The following is a 25,334-nucleotide window of genomic DNA, read 5'->3' as shown; positions in this document are numbered from 1 at the left end:
TGGCATAAAACCACTACGTGATGTTTTCACACTTCCTTTTTTTGTATGGATTGAAACAGATGTAACGGAGGTCCGTGGGTGTGGCACAGTCACGAGGTACCAGTAAGGAGAAGTGGCAGGGTGTGGCTCTAAAACACGTGCTAACCAAGGGGGCAGTTGTGGGTCTGAGAAGTGAAGCTCACTTCCGCGTTCAAAAAACTGCAATCCCCCCGGATTCCTCTGGGGGCTGGTGTCAGAAGGGAGCATTCCCCATAGACCCCCATGTTAAAATCGCCGATTTTACATCCTCAATAAACATGTTAAAAGCCTGGTGTCAGAACGTTTTTTTTTCTCAATCGATAGTTTCTACCCCCGCACACACTCTGAGGGGGGTGAATTTTTTTTTAACTCTGACGTTTTACTGTTATTAGGTTAAAACTCTGGCCAATTAGGGCGCGGAAACGCTGAGTGACAGGTCCGAGCAGCTCCGGAGACAGGCTGCTTCGAGGCCAGTGGGCGGGTTCTCGGCCGGCCAATCCAACATGGCGCTGTCCAGGCCGCCATATTTGAGTCACAAAAACGACTCCCCAAAACCAATGGGTGACGTCACGGACGCTACGTCCATTCTTTTTACAGTCTATGGTGCTAACCCAACTGCCAAGCTGTTGTCAACCTCTTGGCGAAACGGTTAGGTTCGACGCCCACTCAGGGCAAGACCAGAACAACATCGGTCACACAGACAGTCAATAAGCTTTGAAGGTCCAGGTACAACAATATTTTTACCTTTGAACAGAGCCACACTAGCTTTCCTCCCCCATGCTTCCACTTTTGAGCAACGATAACTTCATATTCTCACCTTACTCTTGGCAAAACAGACAAAACAATATTTCCACTCTTTGCTACTTTTTAATTCAGATTTTACAAGCAAAACTTATGATAAAGGTGATATAATTAAACTACCCAGCAGGAACATGGGCTTCACTGACAAGTGAAACCCTAAACCCTAAAATGTTCAGCAACATCATGCAGAACACAGAGACAGAAGCAGTACTGAGTGAGTGGTGGATACTTGAGAATGTCAGCACATAATTTTAATTAGTGTCACCTCCTTCTCACTGTTACTTTTTGTTTACTACGGTTCGTGCCTTGCTATTGTGCCATATTACATAATACCCTGAATCTAGGCAACAATTTGAGTTAACTAAAGTCGTGCCATGGACTCCCAAGACCCAGTCAACCGCATAATGCAGCCACCCCGGGTCTCTTGAACATGGGTGGCCTCTGGGATTCCAGAGTCAAAACAAAAACACTGCTTGCCAGCCCTCCAAAACCACAATCTGCAAAGCACTTCGGCAGTAAAAGATCAAACGGATTGAGATGCCTGTCATTTTGTCATCTGTCAAAATTTGCGCTTAAGAAAACAGGGAAGCAGTTAAGGAAGCAGCAGTGTGCCTTCAGGATGAGACAGCAGCAAGACAAGCTGAGGCTCAATTATCTGGCAGCGGGACCCAGGCTTAGACTCCTCTCACCTGGTCCACATCAAAGCATCTCCATAATAGTTTTTTCTTTCTTCCATCAGTGAGGGAAAAAAAAAACACATGGCCATGACTGTGCCTTTCATCCTGCACACAGCTTCTCTCACCCTCTCTCTCTCTCTCTCTCTCTCTTACCTACATATACACATAGAGAAAAAACATCACACACACACATAGTCTGTCAAATATCCAAATTGACCCACTATGTAGGCTACTTTAACTTGTAGCCACAGGCTTTAGTATATTCTGTACAGTTACTATGGTTACACAGATTTCATTGAAATGGCTCAATGAGAACAAATGTCTTATCTTTAATGTTTGTACTATGTATGCGTGTCATTTATTAACTCCATCGCTGTCTGGCTTTTTTTTGTTTTGTTTTTAAAATTGTCTGGATTGCTGCCCAATCCGTATCACCAGAGGGTTTGTAAAATTCAATGTCACATGATTACAGTATATGAAAAATATCCCCTTGAATGTCTTAAATATACGTGATGTTGTTCAGCTATTCCCTATTCAACTTAATTAAGTTTAAGATGGCATAATGCAATAACACAAAGAACAATGTGAAAGATAATCCCCAAATCTAAAGGGGCCGTGCATACACAGACACATCCAGATAAAAGCCAAGTCTGAAACACTGCCAAGGGTGTCCCAAGAAAATAATTACTTAAGTTGACAGCTTAGTTTTCATCCTTGGAAGATTTACAGAGGGTCATTTTATTATATTTTGTGCGCGCATTCATTATTTTTAGTCACACTGCAAGAACACAAAGTGCAACAGAATCAAGGTTGTTGACTATTTTTGTTGTGACACTGTAGATGCAAATGCCATGACCTCATAAACTCATCCTTCCTGCTTCGTCAGAATAGAGCGTGATGCTGCTGTTATGTCAGAGAGAACTGAGCCACAACGTGATTTGACAGACCAGTGTATATATGGGGCATGTTTCTCATACTAGTAGACGGCCTGTTGAAAAAATCTACAAGTCTAAAAGATTAACTATCTAAAAGGTTTTGAAACATTGGGGAGTTGTAGCTATAGCTAAAAATTACTTTTAAAAAAATTCTAAAAATTGTTACTCAAGGAATTAACAGAGTTCAGTTTTGCCTGATCTGATATTAAACCTACTTTTTTTTTTTTTTTTTTTGTCTTTTCCCATCCACAGTGACTGGTTACTGATTTACCAACACTCCAATTTCCCCTACCTATAATTCACTTTAAATGCACTCTTTTGGAAAAAAAGAGAGAAAAGAACCTAATATCAACATTAACACACTCATGCATTTAATGAACCCTCTACATGAATGCGCTATGAGGCCGGCATCTCATTGTTTTGCAGTGGAGATTTGAGTCCATAAAGTAGAAGTATGTGCTCCTTCAAAAGCACCGGGCCAGGTCATGAGGCCATTAAGTGATAAAATCAGATTAGCTTAAATCTAATGCAGTCCTCATGAAATTCCACCGCGGAGGACACGACTGTTTACTTACTGCCAAATGACATAACTGCGTTCTCTGCTAACGGGAATCCTGTTCACTCCGCAGTCAACAGCAAGGACATGAATCATTAAAGGGATAGTTCACCCAAAATTCAAATTTCACTCATTATCTACTCACCCTCATGTCGACTGAGGGCTGGGAGAAGTTTCAGAGTCCTCCGTGCCTTCTCGGAGTTACAGGGGGGCTCGGCGCAGCATTGCACTACCATATGATGGTTGCGAATGGAGCTCACTTTTCTTCGTCCAAAAAGACACACCAAAAAAACATCCAAATACCTCCATAGTGCTCGTCTGTAATGTCCCTCTTGTATTGCCCCCCTGTAACTCAGAGAAGGCACGGAGGACTCTGAAACTTCTCCCAGCCCTTAGTCGACATGAGGGTGAGTAGATAATGAGTGAAATTTGAATTTTGGGTGAACTATCCCTTTAATCACACTGTATCAATCTCATCAGACTCTCGACGAGAAAGCAGATATGTACATATTTGCCAAAAAGGTCTCACTGTACCTTTGACGTGCAGATTAAGTGTACAGTACCTTAATGTACATTTCATGCTCTAATAATTCATATAAGAACATGTGTAAACTTAAAACTATACATATTGTTTGGATATAATTGCACACACACATAGGTGTATATAGTGTGTGGGAGCTGGTCGACCACCCACCAAAAGCGCTTCATAAAAGTCCTGTTTATTCTACCATCTCAGTACATAAAGATCTTTTCTTCACGCTCCCTGAAATGAAGCACTCAGCTGTTTCTTCTCGTACTCTTATGTATAATGCTACTTCACAGGCCGGTGCATTAACCATTGTGAGTGCAGACAAGACGTGAGAGCGCTTTGGAGAAGAAAGCAGTGAAAGGATACTTGTAGTCCAGATGGTGCCACAGACCCGGTGTTGTGTCTGGCCCTCCTGCAGCAACCTGGAGACCATGAGAGAACCACTGTTACACACTGACACACAAAGACCCTCTGAGGTGGCCGTACACACTGCCTGATGGTAATGCTGAAAACCTGCACCCCTAGATGGTCAGTGGGGTCGTATCCAATGACCTCCGCTTTAACATGTGAGACCTCGGGCGCTGTGATCATATAGGAGAATCCTGTTCTAAAAAACGACAGAGTGCCCTGATCCGCTCCACTACAGTAAGAACACGCCCCCGGCTCTCCCTGCGGGGACTCACACACTGGGCAAGGTTACATTTATCCATTTCCATAGGAAAGAGCCCTGGAGCTCGGCCTCGCCTCTCCGCTGGGATCTTCCTTCAGCCTTTCTGGCAGTGCCGTCTATTCTGTCTGCCCCTCTGGCCCCATAACGCCAGGGAGCTGGCCAGACCTTGTCCCATTCACAGTGTGCAGATAAGAATAAGGCCATATAAGAAGATGAAAGAGAGGAGATGGAGCTCTGCTGGAGAATAGTGCTGCTGGGGTGGGAGGTGTGGGTGGACGTGCCTGCACAACAAAAAGGCACTCTGAGAAGGCCGCTGTGCTGCTACGGACTGTCATTTAGCAGGAAGCAAAAATGTCCATCTCTTCCTCTTGAGCATCTTCTTCACTTTGATGTCACATGGTGTTTAAATAAACAACAGAGCCCAGATTAAAGGGGGGAAGCGTATTATGTGCCAATGGGCCAGGTTGGCAGGATATACTGTAAATCCTGTAATGTACAGTGTGAGCAAAAACTAAATATGAGTCAGAATGAGAGTCTGAATGTGCAGCTTGTCGAGCTTATTGTGAGTCAGTAAAGAGGATGGGATTCCACCATCTCCACCACCGCCTATAAAACTGTAAAAAACAAAATGTGTAATGTGAAAAATGCCTTAGTAATTGTGACATAAGTTCTACCTTAAGTGAAATATTTTCTATTAGCACATGTCATTTCTCTCTACACATCGTTTTTAAATGAACTCCACATTGTTAAAGTTTAATGTTTACTGGCAATGGACTTTCAGGAAGATTGATCCCCTGTATACCTGAGCCAAATCATGTACATCTCCAAATAGATCATTATGACTACTTGATTGTATTAAAAACAACTACTCACTCAATACATCATACATCAATACAGTAAGACTAATGCTTCATATATATAAATGGGACTGATGAGAAATACCTGCATAGGAACTATGGCAACACAGTAAACAGAAGCAGCAAAGTAAATCATGTTATATATTTGGGCGTTAAGCTGCCTATGTACACAAAATGTTGCATAAAATATATATTTTTTTGATTTCACTTTTTTTCTTTCGCATTGTCAGACGGAGAAGATATTTTGTATGCATCCCTGCAGGTGGCAGCTGATGGCGTCGACACCGTGGCAACACACAGTTAAGATTAAAATACATTTCAGTGCCAAAAGGGACAAAGACTGTAGGAATAAATAGAACAGATGAAATATGGATTACTGGGTAGACGCAATAAGTGTTTTACCTCAAAAGAAAGGTCCTCCTCAGGATATTCATCTGTATCCACCTCCACTCTGTAGAGAATGGGAGAAGAAGAAAAAAACCCTGATTCAATACAAAGAAACGACAAAGAGACAAAGACAAATCTCAAGAGTATGATTCCCCACTACATGTGAAACTGGATCTGTGTACACACACACAGGCAGTCTGGTGCCGCATGTGACTTAGCAGTGATAGGGAGCGTGAAACTCGACTCAGCCTGGACGTGACCTTTCCAAACAGTTTCATCAAAATCAGCCTCGTCTTTCACATCACGCCGAGAAAATGTCAGCTGTGGGAAACATTTCTGATGAATGACAAAACAGCGCCGCAATTATGCTTGATGTTCTGCGTGGGGGCAATTATTACCCTGTCGAGGTGCGGACCCCGTTTCTTTTCTTTTTTTACTGCAACAAGGCGTGCTCCGGCAGCAGTCAGGGAGCCAGAGAGGAGCAGCAGAGGCCGACCGGCTCGCTCTGGATTGAAACGGAGTGACTCAGCGTTGGCCGGTGACAGCCCAGTGAGCTGCTCATCGAGAAACGAGGGCGTTATCTGAGCGTGCGTGCGTGTATCCCCTGCATCTTTACACACACATACACGTGGTGCACAACTCTAAAGCTGCAGCACCGATCCATCATTTCTAACCCTGAATCTGAAATTTAACAAAAAGAGGATTTCCTCTGGTCATTTCCCGTATATCAGCCAATCACATCACCATAAATCTATAACTTAGAGCCACAGAGCCTCCATTCAGGACACTGTTGGGTACAAGATGTCACACAGAGATTAAAGTGAGATGTCTGTTGATGCTGGCTGCTGCAGGTCAGCTGGTAACTCTAATAGCCTTGCATTACTGCTGCACAACCACCGTGTCTGTCTGTGTGTTCACTTGGCTTTTTGTATGTACTGATGCCAAAGCCCCTTTCATGTGAGAGGCCTCTGCAATAACACACAACAGAGTGGAGATTCTCATCGGAGCATTAGAGCGCCGCTGCGACTACTCAGGGCTGTGCAGAGTTTTGTCTTGGCCGCCTTCCCTCCACAATGGCTCTCACACTCTCAACACTGGTGTTTATCTTTACAGCCTCTGATCATCACCGCTGCTGTTGTTACTGCCTCTCACACTTCTGTTCAGCTCTGTTTGTTAAGCTTTTCTATTTTTTTTTACACAGTATGAAAATTGGCTAAAAGCAGGCCCTGTCCTGTGAAACAGACCAGAAGAAAATATCTTGTGTATGATTGTACAATTTGATTTAAACCCAAACCCGTCCTTCTGAGCCATTTCTCCGAGTTTGCTTTCACTATCTGGCCCTATCTCTTTCCTCTATTTACTCTGTTATATCCTGTTTTCTCCCCCTTCGAGCTGCCCACACAGCCACATCCATCTTAACCCCATCCATCTTTGTCTCTTTCTTTTTCTATTTATATATTTCCTTGTTCCTGTTTTTCAGGGCCCTGGTCCTTTATCCTTCCACTTAATCCAACTCTCTTTATTTTCATCTCTTTCATTCTGTTTTTTTTTTTTTTTATCTTCTGAACATCATTGTTACCCTCACAGATCTTCCTGTCTTCATCACCTCCCACCTCCTCTTAATTCGAGTCCTTTGTTTCCTCCTACCACCATCTCAGCAGATTCTCTCTTTATTTGCTGCCCACCACATGGATCTATTCTTCTTGCCAGAACAGTAGAAAGAGGCACTGAGGTTTGGAAATCGCACAGGGATGCTTGAGATCTGTGTTTAATAGGAGAGATTGTTTTTTTTTCTGGAGCAAGTTGGTTTTTGGTGTAGCACAAAGTGTTATGGGAAAATAAAAAAACCTCTTGGATGGGGCAGGCTGTGACAGGCACAAACGGCCTGCACTGCACATGACACATCATCCTTCAGCTGGCGGGATACATTCCAGGGTGACGGGTTCTGTCACTGAGCTAAGCTGATAGGAGGAGGAAAGGGCAGATAAGGTGTGAAGGAACGAGCAAGAAAAGGGAGCACAAGCTGAGGGGAGAGCAAAAAGAATAGAACCAGGAGAGCAAAAAAAAAAAAGTGAGTTCCAGTTACCTGCGCGTGATGGAGGGAAGTCTGTGGTGACACGAGAGTGACAGAATGAGTTGGTGAAAGTGTGTGCGAGGGAGAGATGGCGAGTTTGCGAGCGTATGAGTGAGAGATTGACTAGGAGACAAGACAAGACAGCCAGAGACAGACAGAGGAAAAGACATTAAAGAGAATAGAAGAGAGAGTGGCAGTCTCTCTCAGTGCTGATGTGATGAGAGGAACAAAGAGATAACGAGGCAGGGAGGGGGGGTATTTATGAGTGGGCCTGCTTCATTTCTTAGGGGAAAAAAATATTTCGCCGTCAGCCAGCCCTGTTCTCAGAATCTTACATTCTTAAATTGATACAACCCCCCCATGCCAAGGCAGCATTCCACACGATGATGCTCGACAAACACAAATCAGGTCCAAACTAAATGAACTGCTGCGTGACCGGCGAGTTCACATGAGAGAATCTGCAAATGAGAGTGAAAGTGGACGGTTAGGAGGGTGCACGACACACAGGAGGATAGGAGAGAGCAGCGGAGCGAGGACGGGGCTAATCTCTGCGCGTGTTTGTACGTACTGAAAGAAAACACAGGGGCGAGACAATATAGCTGAGTCACGGATACTTCTGTAATGAGTCTCCACAGGAAGATGTGATCCTCCCATGGCCCAGTTACCTCTCGGAATGAGCTGGAGTTCCCTATATTCTACAAGGAAATCACATCCCATGCAATAGAAAAAAAAACAGAATACACAATGGGAGTAACTCAATCTGCAATCTGGCACGATTGTGGGTCTGAGTTGTGGCTGCTGTGCTACCAGTCATCCGCAGCCACTAAAACCAAGCTTCCCCCTTCTGTTAGTGGGCTCTTTGTGCGCTGATACAATCTCCACTGTCTTGTGCTGCTGAGCTCTGCTGTGACTAAAATATCCCTGGACGCATTCCAGGATGACATAGCGCTTCGCACAGGGGGCCTTCGCCGACGACTCATCCCCGGCCTTTTGGAAAACGTTGTTATTAATACAAACACATTGTAAGGTTATGTCGTTTTTTTTTTTTTAAGTACAACCACAACACACGCCCACATAAAACACTGAACCGATCCTGAGCACACCTCCTTACAAGCTAGTAGCTCCACTGTGCCTCAGAAAATATGGAGAGCACAATCTTTCGGCCTTGAGCAGTGATGCAGCGTGTGTGTGCGTACATATATATGTGTGTGTGCCTGTGTCTGTGTAGTTTTGTTATCAGTAGGGCTGACAGCAGCGGGCTGATAAAGCCGTGCTTGCTGAGCTGCAGGCTCGCACCGAACATGGGTCCTCGGGATGGAAGACGTCGCAACATCACAGAACGTCAACTACTTTGCGCATACACAATATATATTCTTTCCTCGGAGGACGTCTCCGAGTAGTTAATTACGTTTACATTCAGGCAAAACATTTCCCTTGCAATCATTTCCCTGGGAGGAGAGAATATCCACTGGAAGTGATTAACAGCGCCGGTTAATAAACACGAGGATGAGTTTCTTCTTGAGTTCAAGCACTCAAGTAGCATATACTCAACAGGGAGGGTAAATTAAGTTACACCACCCCTCCCTCCCTCCCTCCCTCCCCTCTGCTGGGCTCACTCTGTGCTATTTCCTTCTCTTGATGTTCTGACATAGAGAGGAGAGAGGGGATGAGAGCGAAATGTAAGGAGGAGCACAGAGACACGGAGACAAAGAGAGTCAGTGTCTCACAGGGACTGTGTTTGCTCTGTACTCTGAGTTTGGACAAGAAGAAAGCTGTAAGTCATCTTTCCAGTTTCCTGTTTGCAAATCCCATTTGGTTGTTCCGTCTCACCAGGGACCCATGGGTTCCATAGACAACAGCGCACACTCCGCACAACAGAGATCTCACACTGGGGCATTGATGTAAACACATCACACACAGACGCATATAACAAATGGGGGACAAAGTATAAATGGTACGGCAGGCATAGAGAGGTGGACACTATGACATTTTCTGCCATGCGGTGATCCTAAACTGTCATGTCATTTTAAGAGCAAGTGTGTAGTCTGGCAAATGAGGATGTGGTCGGTTAAACTCAGAATGTGTGAGAGACTGTCTGGCCAGAACAATGACTGCAATTCTGCAGTGACTGTTGCAGTGACACAAGCTGCTATTCAATGTCCAGACAGATGACCCGAAATGAACATCATGTTATTTTCCAATTAATAAAAACATAATTCAATATTTAACTGAACTGTCTTAATGAGGAAAATAAGTATTCCATCAAAAATGAAACTATTCGCCTGCTTCGACTGTTTTTGTTATGACAATGACTGATGAGAAAAAAGCCTGACAGCACCAGGAAAGATTCAAAACTACTGTGCAGACTTAGACTGTGGATTAAAAGAGCCGCCCGTCGATCAACGTGGGAGTCGCAGCAGGTTCCAGACCAAAGATAACATCCAGCTCGTGTTGTGTACAGTAGTAACACACTCCAAACAAAAGTTGCCCTGCAAATGTCATGAGAAAGCAGCACAAACAACACTCACACACTCACACGTGCGCGCACACATACACACACAAAACAGTAACATCCTTGACCACTTGCACATAAGTAACTGTTAATATCTTTAACAACAGGCAAATACTAATTACAGTCCTAGTATCGTGCATCTAAATCACTATCCTTTCAAATTAAAGGAGGGGAAATTAAATACTGCTATATATTGTTACGACTCCAGTCTCCATATTTACACTGGATGTAAATTTGAGGTCATAACACATTACTGCATATGGATTGTCATGCATGAGGTGCTCTGAGCCCTACATCTCTCAGTGTTATGAGTCTGCAGTGGATGAGGAGATAAAACAAAGAACAATACAGCATCAGCTTCCATTCCCATTACTGCAGTGTTATGAAAGAACAATCCATATATGGCCAAGTCTGTGACGGCAGTATTTAGGTCAGTCTACTGAAACCTAGAGTGAGAATCCCACTTTTCTCTGCAGCTTTAACCCAAATTTCACATCACTTGAGCTGGTGTTAAAAATAAAATTGGCAGAGCACCGTGCGTTATCTGTGTGTGTATTGGCGCACGGGTGTCTGTTAGATGCATGCGTACCTATTAGCCATGCGTTCATCTGTGCGTGTTCGCAGCGGGCGGCTGTGCACATTGTTTACATAACTACACGGTTCATTGTCCAGGGGAGCAAGTTCTTTGGTACATATCTCATCTAACCAGAAAAAAAAAAACTTTTTAAATGTTCTGCTCTATTGCACACTGATGAACAATCACCCACTCAACAGATGTCCAAATACCATGCTATCGTTTCTGTTTTTTCAACTGAGTCACAGGATAATAATGGCTAGAAATAACTATGCATATAAAATGCCAACTTGGATGTTGCAGCCAGACTTGACTTGAGGCCAGCTACTCACAAACTCAGTAAAAGTTATCCCATTTTCACTGTTAACTACAATATACAACTTATTATTAGCCTATTATGTCATGAAATATGATAACTCCTTCTGTTACATAAGAATGATAATACGGCAGCACAAAGGCATTTCATTAAAAGTAATGATCCTGAATTCAAAGTTAAACTTGAAAAGCTAAAGTGAGAGAGAGCGAGAGAGAGAGAACTAAATATTGTTTTGAAAATCACTCTAATCCAGTGGATGGTAGAGTACACATCATCACAACAATAGTAGCAAATTATATTTTTGGAACCACTTTCATCACGTTAGTGGGTTAATGTTCCAAACACCACCATCTGATCTGATAGCTTCAGAACAGCCACGGAGCTGACAGATATGTTTAATCTGGAAGATCTGGTAGATGAAATTAGGGGAAACCATGAGTCAGGTTCAAAATAGCAACCTGTACTTGATAAAACAAACCTAATTTACAAAGATGATAACAAGATAGAGGACATCTGGGCTGCAATCACCCGGGGAATCTCTGCCGTTCGACTACACAACCGTTTTTATGAATTAATCTTTGTCGACACTCACATCATTATCATTTTAGTCATTAGCATATCATAATGAATATTCTTTTACGATTACGTGAGTGAGAGAGAGACAGGGGAGGATTTTAAAGATGGACTTGGTTTACACTTGTGTGGTGCAACCATCTCCCAACCCAAATTTGTGTCCAGGACTGGTTTTTGCAAACGCATTTGATTATCTGCGCCTGTTGTTGCTTAAGACGTTTAAATTTGCAGCATGTTCGTGTGCATTTGCATATGTTTTCTTAAGTTGCACGACATTGAGGGCCACCATTGTATCAGAATCGCCCTTACTGCAGTGTAGAAGGAGAAAAAAAACATACAATAATACTTTATCCCCTGTCTCAGTTTCTTTTCTTACTTTCTCACTGTGTCAACTGTTGAAGAGAAAGACATCCCTCTGCCGCGGAAGCTGACAGGCATCGGGGTTTCAAACGGTGTCAGTTTAGCGGTGAGGAGATCTTTTAGCGTTTGAGCCAGCTGGATCCCCTGTGGATAGCGGCGGACAGTTGGGAGCAGAGAAGGCTGTGGGAGCCAAAGATATTATTATCACATAGAATTCATTTCCCCTCTCACAAGGTTCACCTGGACGTCTCAGCGTGACAAAGGGAAACGGCCTAAATTTAGTCTAGTGGAATTTGCGGGATATGGCGCATAGCGAGAATCGTCTGGATAACAGTCATTGGCCAAAATAATAAAATTCAACATCTAGAAGCAACAGTTTTGTTTGAGGTCATGCTCATTTGCTGTCTTAATGAAACAATATGCAATGTAAATGTATCAGAGAACATCCAAATGTCCTCTGCATACATTGTGGTTAGCTCGTAATCTACAACAACAACGGACAACAGTAGGAAAATTGAAGCAAATCCATGTTGTGTTTGTCTTCAGTCATCTCGACTTTGCCGCCGGCAAGAACTACTAATGATTATATGAACATGCTAAGTCCACCGGTCCCTCTCTGGTCTTTGCTGAAACCTCAAGCTGATTGTTAATGACCAGCAAAGCGTTCAACTAAAAATACCACAGTAGTCTGTTGCACTGGGAATTCATAATGAAAAGAGTTGTGGTCAGTGAAATGCAACCAATTTCAATCACAACGTTGTTGATGAAGCTTTCAGTAAGTGGAATACAGTTTAGCCTGTAAGTTTATTTTTGCTGCCAGTGCCAGAACATTCACAGTTGTGGGACAGAACAGAGCCGGTTACATGGCTTTATATCTTCTTCCTTCCTTCTTCCTTTCTCTCACTCTTGCCATAAAACTGCCTCAAGGATATGAGATCAAATGCCTCCTCCTGCTAGTGCTGGTGAAAACTCTTTTGTGTCTGGCTCCTTTGTTGTATGGGATGTCCTGATGCTCTGTTTGGTTGTCATATCTGGACAGTGCCATCTCTTTATTGTGCAGGATCAAAAGGTGATGTCTGTCTGGCACTGGCTAGGGAACCTCAAAGACGGAACTTACCGGTATCAAGAGTGTGGATTAACATGACACCCACCAACAACAGCAGCCAATTGTGTGTGATATATCAGGCTAATTTGCTCAATGCTTCTCGCTGACTGGAGGGATTTCCTTCTCCTTTTCACGGGAAGTGCCCTGGCTACTAAATTAAACCACCACCCCACGGTTACTGGAAGGAGACCTGATGAAGGACACTGTGACCACTATGAAACACAAGACACAAAGTAAGGTTGCCAAGAAATGAGAGGGGGAAAACTGTATTACTGTTCGTCTGCCGCCATAGCAGCCGGCTGCTCTAGACGGCCATTAGTCTAATCTGTCTGACAAATCAGATGAAGTGTCAAACCTCTGTTTCACCCCACCACCACCACCACCAGCACCACCAGCACCAGCACCACTGCCCCCCCTGCCCCTGCAGGCACTGACTGGAGCTGCTGCACTAGAGGCACAGATGCGTGTGCTGCAGGTGCGTAAGTGGTTTGTAATAGTCGATTTTTTGGGTTCGGACAAGGGTATCATCATCACCCTCACTCTCCTCCACCTGCTCACTCATCTGCTGCCTCATCATCCCCTCCACTTTTTGTACACACACCTTCTTCACAATGCTGCTGCTGCTGCTGCTGCTGCTGCTGCTGAGGGGGAGATTGTTCTCTATATGTAGGTGCTGATGAAATTCTGAGGGCGAGTGGTGAATTATTTAAGAGGGAGGATTATGAAAGCAGCTTCTTGGCACGTTGCTAGCGGGTATGAATCGATATGAGCTCTCCCCACAACCCCCACCTTCCCCCTCGTCTTTTTTTTTTTTTTTTTCTTCCTTCCCTGAAACCGCAGCCCCTCTGAACAGAAGTCCAGACACATGGCCACGGGACACGGCAAACTGGACAGCCAGATGCACCGTGCCTGTGCGCGTAAGAGGCTCGATGAAATACAGTACACGAGAAAGCCAGCAGAAAGAGCACGGGTTTGTGTGTGTCTATCTGTGTGTGTGTGTGCGTCAGAGACAGACAGAAGGGCCTAATTCAGACTGACCACTTCCACAGGAGCAGATGGCCAACTCAGTGCACTGCCAAGTCTATTCTTCTTTTCCCCTGGTTCTGCCTGGAGGCAGGGGTCTACAGTCTCAGTCAGAGGGGTTAGAAAACAGACAGTAGGCCTTACGCACAGATGTCGAGCACACACATACACACACAGAGAATACTACATTTCTGTGGGCGAAGTCTCACCCATAGCTATGCACCAGTTACATAACAGTTTCGCACAGTTGCCTTCGATAAAGATTTGATTTCATGGACTTGATTTGTGCAGTGCCAATGCTCGGAGGCTTTCAAGACCAAATAAATGACCATCTTCCAGCACTCACTCTCCCGTTTCACTTGATTGTCTCATCGTGAGTTAGTCTCCATCCATTTTTCTCTCTGCACCCCCTCCTCCCCCCCTTCCCTCCCCCCGCACCTCTCCCACCTCCCTCCTCTCTACACATTCTTGCTGAGCCATTAAGTCTGCTGCTTCTCTTCCCTCATCTGCGTATTGGGAGTCCATGTTTGGCAAACAGTGTTGTTTCTCTCTCTCTCTCTCTGGCCGGTGATATCTAAACAAGTGGTAGGTACCAAACAAGAAGCATCTCAGGAGGGAGCTTGGATTTCACAGCAGCGATCAAAAAACAAAATGGACAGATTTCAACCTTGTGTTGAACCTGAGAGATTCTGGGCAGAGTGCATCGTCATTTACGAGACGGACAAATCACAACAACACCAGGTCAAAACCTTGACATGGCTGGACCGCGTCGTCGGCTATTTGCATTCTGCCTTGTGTCAGCTGCTTTCAGCCCTCTCTCTGTTTGCCTCTCTCCTCCTCCTCTCTGTGCTCCCATGTATAGTTTTTATTTAAATATACCCCAACTCCCAATAAAACAGATCTCATTTACAGTCAGACAACAGATCAAGTGTGAATGAGTCACTGAAATATGTCACATTAAGAGTACTTGTTAAGTAGCAGTCAGACATTTTCAAGCATCTCTGTATGCACTGTTAAAATCCTTATCTTATAATCCTGACATCAACTAACAAAAACACCACACACACAAGGTAAAGATAGAGTCTGTGCTGTGATTTCAAGTAAATCTACATGTAAAATGACCACTCTGACAGAAACTTGGAAAGTGTGGGAAAGTAATCCAATATAATACTGTCAACTTTCTCCTTAAGGAAGTAGCTAAAGTTTGTCCAAAAATCTATAAATACCAAAGGAGTCTAAAGAGTTGGCTAATGTTGAAACGAAAGCGCTGAGTTAGAAATGGCTCACCATCAATCACCAATTGGGGAACTCCAACACCAACACCCAGTCATGCTACATTTGGCTGTTAAATGGCGATAAATGAACTTCAATGGCCAGTCCGTAACATTCTGTTCGTAGGGCTGCTGTGGGGAAGCTAAGAAGATTGCAAGGATAACACACTGTTACCTTTATGGGAACTTCAGCTTGCATGACCCCTTACAGGAACAGGGAGTCCCCACTCAGGAAACAATAGATCAATGTCTAAAGAGACAACTGCTTCCTTCCAAACTGAGTTTTTTTTTTAATGTCTTTTCTTTCCTACGTTGGGAACAAAGCCCAGCGGGGTTTAATTATCACACATTTTTGTGGTGTTGCTTTCCAGCTGTTGTAAATGCACAACTTAAACAGCTGTTCATGCTATTGTTGGTTATACAGCAATAGCAAGACTTGGAAATAGTTTCTTGACAAAAAAGACAAAAAATAACACCCATCCTGCATCTCTTCATCTTTTCAGGCCATCACTCTCTGCAGTTCTGAGTCTCCATCTCTCCCTTCAATGTTCTTTCCGTTAATTCTTCAAGAGGCACAGGACTGAAATTATAGAGGGCTAAAAATAATGGCTCTAAAAATAAGAGGTGCCCATTGAGAGTGATTGAGAGTTGAGGTCGCTAGGCAGCTGGGGATGCTGGGTAAGTTGGATTCATTAGTGCTCTGTGCTTTCAAATAGTAGCCCTCATAACCCTACCACACAAACACACGACACTGTTTCCTAAAACACACACACACACTCTGATTCAGCACTGGGATCCAAAGTGTTTTGAACACACTTCATACTTCTACCTCCACGGCTCTTTGCAGCGTTGCAAATTTGGTACCATCCATCAACCCTCATTACCGCTGGACTCCATGCTGACCACCTTCTTAAAGCATTGTTCATCCACCGGCCGAGTGGAAAAATGTGTGCGCGTTTGCATTTGTGCATGTGCGAGTGAGCGCACGGTAGAGGCACCCTGTGTCTGTTTTATAATTCATACTCATGTGTGGATCCTCTTTCAGCCCACAGACACCTGCCAGAGATACACCCAGCACATACCGATGTTTTCACTGTATTTTCTGTCTCACCTGTCTCCTTTCCTTCTTTCCTTCTTTCTTTAACCAATGAACTCTTGAAGACACCATTTTGTACATGCGTGTGCCGCATTTGCATACATTTGTGCTAAATTTCCTAGCTATCTATCTGCTTTCACACACCCACATAAGCAAGCACACACACACACACACACACAAGTGGGCTCTTTTATTGCCCTGATGCTCTTTTTAATGGCCCTTCTCCTGCCTCTCCATGCTGACGTCACATCCATTAGGCCGTGCCTCTGGGCCTTTTTAGTGGAGGCTGGAGCGCAGGGCTCCAATGTACAAGACCCCCATCCAGAGTCAATCTCCACTTGATAAACTCGCCATATTGACTGATCTGACAGACGCGGTAACCACGGCAATCTGTTCGGTCTCTCCGTGCGCCGCCGCGACTATCAATCCGCCGTGAGAGGGAACCCGCTGAACTGTGTGTCATAGGGGAGAACGGGTTGTTAACATTAGCAGACGCATTCGCTCAAGCTCGCACCTGGTTATTGCCTAAGCCCACGTGCGCACACACACACACATACAGCTCAACTATCAACACACCCCTATGTGTGTTGATAGTTGAGCTGAGGAAGGGCTGCCTGTATCTGGTGCCACAGAGAATAACCCTGGCGGGCTAATGTGAAGAGATAACGTTTCATGTCTGATCAGCGTCAGAATCATAATTCACTGGCCTCTTCCAGCCTCAATCTCTCTCATTATCTTCCCAACAGCAACGACCTTAATCAGGGCCCTAGTTATCCTGCGAGTGCTATATTCCCTATCTATAGCCATGCACCGAATATAGCAGCACTAAAGTGTTAACAACACCTTACAACCCAACATGTTGCCCTGAACGACTCTTCTTCCCCTCATGAATATAGAATGAGTGTGAAGTACAAAGGCAACTTCAGCCTTGGTAAAACAGAGTAAGCCAGACTCGAGTGTTGACAATGCTGTGCTGCCTGGTGTGGACAGAAATGGAAAATGACGGCTCGGGTCGTGTCGATTTGCAGCCAAGAGCTGGTTCTGGTTGAGGACCGGCAGAATTTTGATGGCAAGAGTGTTTTTTTTTTTTTTCCCCTGAGTGGGAAAAGAGCAGTCTGAAATGTTAAAATGAAGCCCGCTCTCTGCAACACTCGGAGAGACATAATCAATGGTCAGTGCGGCTGGCTGAACTCGCAGGGCTCCACTGTGCGCATCTAAACCCTGCCGCTAACTGGAGCTGAGCTCAACGTAATGAGAAATGAGATTTAACTTTCAGTACGGTGAGGGATGGAAAATCACCAAAGGAGGAACAAGGGAGAGAAAAAAAAAAGAGAGAGAGAGAGAGAGAGAGAGAGAGAGAGAGAGAGAGAGAGAGAGAGAGAGAGAGAGAGAGAGAGAAAGAACTACAGATTGTTTTGATAAATAACGTCCACAAAGTGTTCTGGGAACAGCATTATAGCTCAAATCCATCACCGGATCATCAGTCTACATTAATAATAAATGGTAAATAAATAAATAGGTAGACACAAAAAGTCCAGAGTACAAATCAGATAGAGGCTTTTTTGCTAGACAAATCACACCAACACAGAGACAGTCACTTGACCTCCGTACGCCTCCTCCGCGCGCCCCACCCCACTCCTCGATCCACTCCTTAAAGGACAAAAGAAAAGATTCAAGTTTCCACATTAAAAAAAGCTATTGTGCATCAAAGATCACTTCGGAAATCCCATTACATTATGTTATGTTAATTTTTTTTCAAAAGCAAGAAAGAGAAGAATTTGTTCCCTGTCATTTGTTCCAAAGTCATCCCCTTGTTGCAGATTGGTTTTCTAATTCACACTTCTCCTATACTTTCTCATTTGTCTTTTGTTGCAAAGCAATCGCGTTGACTGGACAGAATAAAGAATATACCAGTGAAAGAGACGCCATGATTTAAGCTTCTCTACCTCGCCTCCTCATTGTCTCCATTCCTTATCAGAAGAGTTGCACCTATAACAGGAGCCATTTATCTTAGAAGCCTTTGAAGCATCTTGCATCCAGTCAGGTTGACATCTTTTTATCATGGGGAATGTGTATTTGTCTGTGAACATCGGGATATCTAGGTGACTTTAGTCTCTCCTTCAATCCCTTAGGCCTATATATTAGGAGCATGTGTGCGTGTGCGTGTGTGTGTCTGACCTTTTTCTTGTCTTATTCTAGTATTATACTGCCTTCACATGAATGTCAATTACACAGAGGAACAGAGAGAGAGAGAGAGAGAGAGACTGATAAGAGGTCAGTGGGGCATGAAGGAGAGTGAGTGACATCAGAGACATAGTTTTCCACCCATCCATCTGTCCACTCAAAACAAACAGGCCAGTCATTAGCCAGGCTCCAGCTGTTATGTCTTAGTCTCCAAATTGTAAATACTGCTCATTTATACCTATCAAAACACACTGCAGTGATCAGCAAAGACACACACTCACACCCTCACGTGACATAATTCAAAATGACATCACTCTCTCATCTCATTGATGTCACTCAGTGGATTATGGATATTAGTAGGACAAAGGCCCAGTCCCATTTCATTCACACCCCTTCACGTGCCCCTACCCTTCTTGCAACAGAGTGACAAGGGGGTAGGGAGATATTCCCATACGAAATTGAAACCACTAATGAACCATGATATTAGGCCAGCACCAAAAAGTTTTCACTCCTGCTGGATTTTAGATCAGTTCTGGATATCATAGGCTACACTGTATTAGACATGAAAATATGTGAAAATCACCAATAACAATGTTACGTTAGCGAACATACCTACAAGCAATTTTTTGGAAACCTTTCTATGAAGGATGGGGTGGCATGGACACAAAATTTCACATAAAATGGCTGACATCATTTTAGAATTCTAATTAATGGCGAAAATACAATTATTAAAATCTCTCTCCTTGGTTGTTTGTTCAGCCAGTGAATTCTGGGAAATTTGTCATACAGCTTCATTTGCAGTGTGGTCCTGAGTAGCCCTGCCCCTAAGGTGAATGTAAGAAAGGGGTAGAACTATGAGAGCTAAGAGAGATGCTAGCACCAAGGGCATAACTTTGGATTAAACCAGAGCGATTGTTATATCTATCGCCCTGGGTTAAACATTGGGGGTTAAGATCTCTGCCCATATAAGGATTCTTTGGGGGGGAAAGGCAGTAGTGTGAGGTAGAATGCAAAGTCATTCACTCTTTTCATTATGTTTTTGAACACAATATGGGCTATTATGATTGGTTATATTACCCATGGCTCGCCTAGCACCCATGCTAGCAGCTCTGCAAAGCTGCATTTCAGCATAGTCATGCTTTGAGCTAAACTGCACCATCAGTATGCTAATGTCCTCACTGCTAAAATCCTGATGTTTAGTGGGCAGCCTACTGTAATGTCGACTATATCCACCATCTTAATTTAGCCTGATTTTAACACTTTCTAATTAGCACTGAGTGCGGGGCTTTGGTGGATGATAATGTCATAAGAAAGGCAATAATTGGGCTAATTGAACTGGTCTGAAAAATCTACCTCAGACTCATATTAGGCCTACACATCTCTAGGGACATGTCTTGCACTATAGTTCATCCAATAATTGTAAGCTGTTTCAGTGTGAAATAGAATTCATCCTCTGGGGACCATGAATATCCATAAAAATATCCCGGCAATCTGTCAAATGTAAATTTCAGTCTGGATCAAAGTGCTGGACTGACCAACCGCCAGAGTCACATCACATCACTAGTGCGGCTAAAGATCTCAACAGAGAATACTATTTGCCATTTTCATGACAGTAAGTGAGTCTGAAAAGACTGGACATCCATAAACATTGTTATCGCTACTGTACATGTACGGAGCAGCCACAGCTCCAACTAATAATAGACAAGTACAAATGCTAAAAGCAAAGTAGAACTAATAGTCTGAGCAGGGCTGTGGGAGAATAATGATATTCAAACTGAAAGGGCTTGAAGAGGACATGACTGGCCAACGTTCAAAGCCTTGGGGCCGCAGACTGCTCAGTGTGACTGGGTCTCAGATCTCCCCAGAGGTGCCCTGCCACCTCCAGCCCTCATCAAAGCAAAGAGACAGACCCAAAGTGAGGAACGGCAGTGTGACATTGTGTGTGCGCCAGAGTGCTTCGCTATACTGCTCGGGCACAAAGCTACACAAGCAAAAGAAAAGACAACAACAAACAAACAGGACGCAGAAGAATGGATTTTAAACACTGTGACACGGTGTAATTATTTAACAAGAAGAATGGTTCTGTCTGATAAAAGCCACGGTCTGAAAGATGTGACACTTTGGGATATGGATTAGCAAATTTACATTTTAGTCACCTGACTGATTAATGGTTTGTTGGATTAAGAGCTAGACGAGATGGTTTTAAATGAAGAATAGGCTACAGTTCTGTTTAAAGGAAGGAAGGAAGGAAGGAAGGAAGGAAGGAAGGAAGGAAGGAAGGAAGGAAGGAAGGAAGGAAGGAAGGAAGGAAGGAAGGAAGGAAGGAAGGAAGAGATTGGAGAGATCATATCAACCAGCCAACCTGGATAATTCAACAAGTCTCTTCCACATTGTAAGATAGTGATATGACAGTGCACCCAACACCTTTTTCCCAGAGTAGGAGTGTTTGGCAAAAAACATTAATCACAGAAAGCAAAAAGCAACAAATCCCTACAATAAACTTCAACAGCTTGTTTATGCATATAACACTTCTGTACAGCAATTAAGTCCACCTGACTTAGTGCCATAACAACTTTCCAACATTTCAGATTTGCACTTCATCTTCAACGGATCAAAGAAAGCGATAAAACCAGTTGGCTATGACTGAAATCCGCTCAAATCTCCCCTGCTGATAAAATACTGCTCGTACTAACAATATATTCACCCTGCGCTTCACCACACCATGCTGCACTGCACCAAGGTTGAGCTTTCATCTATGAATCCCAACATTTCTACAAAGTTTGGTCAAGCTTGCATTTCCACTTGACTAGTAATTGACCCGTTTGTGTTTGTTTTTAAATTGGTAGTTTGGTGATCTTTTTTTTCTTCTTTCTATCATGGACATTTCTCTTGGATGGTTATAATCTACTACCGAGCCTGTTTTTGCCCTCCTGCCGAGCAACACTACCATTAACTGACGTGTGTGTGTGTGTTTGTGTGTGTGTGTGTAGTTGTGGGTTGGAATGAAAACATCTCTGGAGGGTGAGCTTGGTCTTGAGCAACGAGCATGACAATGCAGAGGAGACAACAAGCAACAGAGGAAAAATAAAAAAATGACCGTAAGGCAGTTTCATGGTAACTTGTGTCCAGATATATCAATAATTAATATCAATTGCACAATACGGGAAGTAGTATTATCCATTACTGTAAGCAGTTTAGTGTAAATAATTGCTTTATTTTGTGGGAGCATGATGTGTGGGGAATAATGTGCCTTGAAATTGAGACTGAAATGGAGGAGAAGGGAAGAAGTGGTGAGAGGAGGAGGAGGAGGAGGAGCAGAGGCAGAGCGTCTAGACTTAAAAAGCACATTCTGTCCGGTGTTGTGAAATCCCACCGACTGTCAAGTGAGGTAGCTTTTTTTTCGCTATATGATTCTCGGCACATCAATTTCACATTTTACATTCTGACAGACAGCTCACCGCGCTCAGCTCGGCTCAGCCTCGTTACGATGTGCATTTCTGAGTGTAGGTTTGTATGAATTTGTCTCTCTGCGCTCTGTTTTTCCTCACGTGTCCGCTCTGTGGTTGCCAACTTTCTTTCTCTAACTCTGGGCAGGGATACAAGCAGCTCCAATAAATGGAGAATTTCAATAGGTCAGGCGGTTTTCAATACATCTGTCTGCAAGGCTGGTCTGTAAACACCTGATGAATGGGAGCAACAACATCCCTTTAACAGTTCATACATTGGAAAATCACTGGCAAAATGGATGCGTCAGACTGAAAAACAGATCATCCTTATGGTTTTCTACAGAGTGAAAAAAGCTGGATTCACAGGGCCCACACACATGGACCCAGCATTGAATTACCTGTGATACCAGCTTCCTTGAACAAATTTAACAAAGTGGAAACAAGAGACATTTTTACTTTCTCCTTTTCTTTTATTTGACGCCTGCAGTAGTCGGTCTTTTAAGGTAGCTATAGGGGTAAAAAAAAAGAAAAAAAGAAAAAGTAATATAAAACTACTGGAGTAATTTCACACAGAGTACAACTTTCAAAGACTCCTCCGCAAAACCATTTCAGAGATGGAATAGAAGTTAAATTTGCTCCAGGTGAAGAGATGTAATGTATAATTCACCAAAATGAAGTCTTTCAAAGTTGTCCCTTCACTTCATACAATTGGATGAGCGGAGGGAGATGAGAAGGGAAGTAGAGGTGGGAGTTTGGGATGGCAAGCGAGGAAAACAGAGCTATTCTCTGAAACATGACAGCCCTGAAGGCTCCACGCACTGTTCTGTGAGGTGCTCCAGAGAGGGAATGACTACTTACAAAGACAGCAGTGTCTTGGGGATAGAAATAGATAGGTGCATTATTGAGGACAAGTGCACGTGTGTGTGTATATATATATATATATATTTAAGGAGACACATACAGTAAGCAAGCAGGGTGGGTTGGAGGTGGGATGGAAATATAACTCAACTAATACTATTGTACCAAAAGGTGAAGCCTCCCAAAGTGAAGATTTTGTCTCACACTGCAAACTGAGGGCAGGCAAACCAATATATTTATTACGAGTAAAAAAAAAACTGCACTGTGTTGAAGGCCCTGGAAGCTCACGAATGTCACAAAGCTGCTTTTTCACTTGAGAAATGTTTGTATTTGTTTTTTCCTCATGCCTTTCTAATCGATTGTATATGGGTTGATCTCTGCTGCAGAAAAACTGATCTCACAAATTTCAACCCACCGTTCTGGATTTAACAGACACGTTTTTTTGCCTATTGTTTGCGCTTATACCTGGATGTCTAACCTTCACTGCAGAGAATGATGTACGTGCAGAAGGCTGTTTTCACATCGATTTCCTAAAGGGGGGACGTACCGCTGCGTTCACCTTGAATTTCAGTTTGAGCCGAGTAGATACAGTGTAGTTTTTGGATACACGTGATGTCGAAACACAGAAAAATGTTCGGGGGAAGGATGTTTTTCTTTGTGGCAAAGACCTTTTAAGGTACACGTTATTTTTCAAGCACTGCACATGTACATGTCTGTATGTTATTAGTTGCACATATTTAGTGTGATTGAGAAACCTGTGATGGTCTCAGTTATTGTTCTACGGCTCTGACACTGACACATTTCTTTGCCATCTGTGCACTGTTTTGTGTATATCAAGGAAGTATTGGGCTAAACATCTATAAACACTGTAGTTTACATGGATTAAAGATACTTCCCGCCTCATTGTAAAGCAACGGGACTGGTTTGGTTCATGTACTGTTTTTTTGTTGTCCTCATCTAGATCGTTCTAGTATTTTGTTTATATAAAAACACAATGAAAAGATTTAAAATGTTCATGAGAAAGACACTCAAGTAACAAAGGGTCGTGAACTCAGATAAACTGATAATGTGGTCAAAGAGATTGAGAAGTAAACTAAGTCTATCAAACATTTTCCTATTCTTTTCAATTGTTTTACTGTCAGTGGATACTGGGTTGCCTTTGGAGATTTATCTAACAAAAACACATTTTCTCCGGCACTTGGAAGTCGCTGGGTTTAATCTCAGTCTCTGACCTCTAACACAGTTCCGTCTCAGTGAGGATAGCATCTAAAAAACAACACAGCACAAACTCCTTAAAGCCGCTCGACCGACACGGAAGTTTGTGGACACAGCTCCAGTGCTGGGGGAAGGGGCTGTCAATGTCTTTCAGAGATACTGGTTTCGTGTCTGGTTCATAAACGTTAGCATTACAGTGAAATGAAGCTTATTTGGCTATAAAAGCTCAAACAAACAACTTGGCGGATTGAATTACCAAAGCCAATCTGCAATTCATTAACAACAGAGTAGCGCCAGGTTTTGTTTCACATCACAAATTGCTTCACTGCCGGTGTTGTGTTGCTTTGGGAGAGGGCGTTGTAATGTTTATAAAAAATAAAAAAGGACCACCAAAGGCAATTTGGGACAAATTCTATCCTTTTTTTTCAGATTTTATGCAGTTTATAGATTTCATAATTTCATTTTCTTTCTTTCTTTTTTTTTTTTTACATTTTTGTTAAACTTTATTTTTACTTTTTATTATGTTACTTTAAACATTGAGAGATGTTGCTACACTCTCAAGATGTTTTCCCCTCAATTCCATCATGCTTCATTGACAGGAATGTACACACACAAACACACACACACATCACTGACAACCACTGGAGATTCGTAAGCACTGCCTCGAAAGACTGTGGGAGTCAATTATACCACAGTGATCTGGGCCATAGATTACACTTATAATAATATTAGTATCTAATTACTGCCTTGCATCCTTCACGCCTCTTCTGCACTCCTTAATCATTATCGCCCACTGGCCTTGAATCACAGATAGCACGCAGCATTTTAAATGAAGAAAATAGTTCTCACTATGTGTTCTCATTAGGAAGTTACTGCTCTGTTTTTTTTTTCTTTTAATCCCCTATACATGCGTTTATGTGTACACTGAGGCAAGCTTACATTTATCGTAGACCTGCTTTGCCCTGGTTACCAGATGTGCAAGTCACTAATGGAGGGCAGAGCTGGAGCACACACACACACACACACACACACACACACACACACAGCTAAGAGCCTGTGTGGAGCTGAGCAGCACAGCGAGGAGGGAGAGGCAGGATTCAAACAGGCAGAAGGAAGCTTTACACAAAGCTGTTGCATATAAAGTGAGCTGAATGCTTAATGTCAGAGGGTAATTAAGTCATGTCTGTCGTTGCGGTTATGACAGACAGACAGACGATGGAAGACGGAGATTGACAGATGGAGAGACAGAGTGACAGCTCTGACTCGCCGGCGCTCCCGACCGTGTATCCCAGCGAGC

The 25,334-nt window shown here is 43.3% G+C and overlaps 1 protein-coding gene across 1 annotated transcript in view; it reads right to left on the bottom strand.

Annotated features, from left to right (window-relative positions):
* Positions 1-25,334, bottom strand: part of LOC311003510 (sodium/hydrogen exchanger 9-like) — a gene marked incomplete at both ends in the record, with an annotated part of 56,878 nt that overhangs the window by 3,237 nt on the left and 28,307 nt on the right. Inside the window, 2 exons of the mRNA XM_083995278.1 lie at positions 3,883-3,938; positions 5,446-5,494. Of these exons, the coding sequence (XP_083851404.1) occupies positions 3,883-3,938; positions 5,446-5,494 (105 nt within the window). The remainder of the gene's footprint in view (positions 1-3,882; positions 3,939-5,445; positions 5,495-25,334) is intronic.

This window comes from Trachurus trachurus, assembly GCF_905171665.1.
Source record: "Trachurus trachurus genome assembly, chromosome: 20".
In the NCBI taxonomy this organism is placed as follows: domain Eukaryota; kingdom Metazoa; phylum Chordata; class Actinopteri; order Carangiformes; family Carangidae; genus Trachurus; species Trachurus trachurus.
Note: the sequence above shows the minus strand (reverse complement) of the source record. Positions and strands in the feature narration are given on the sequence as shown.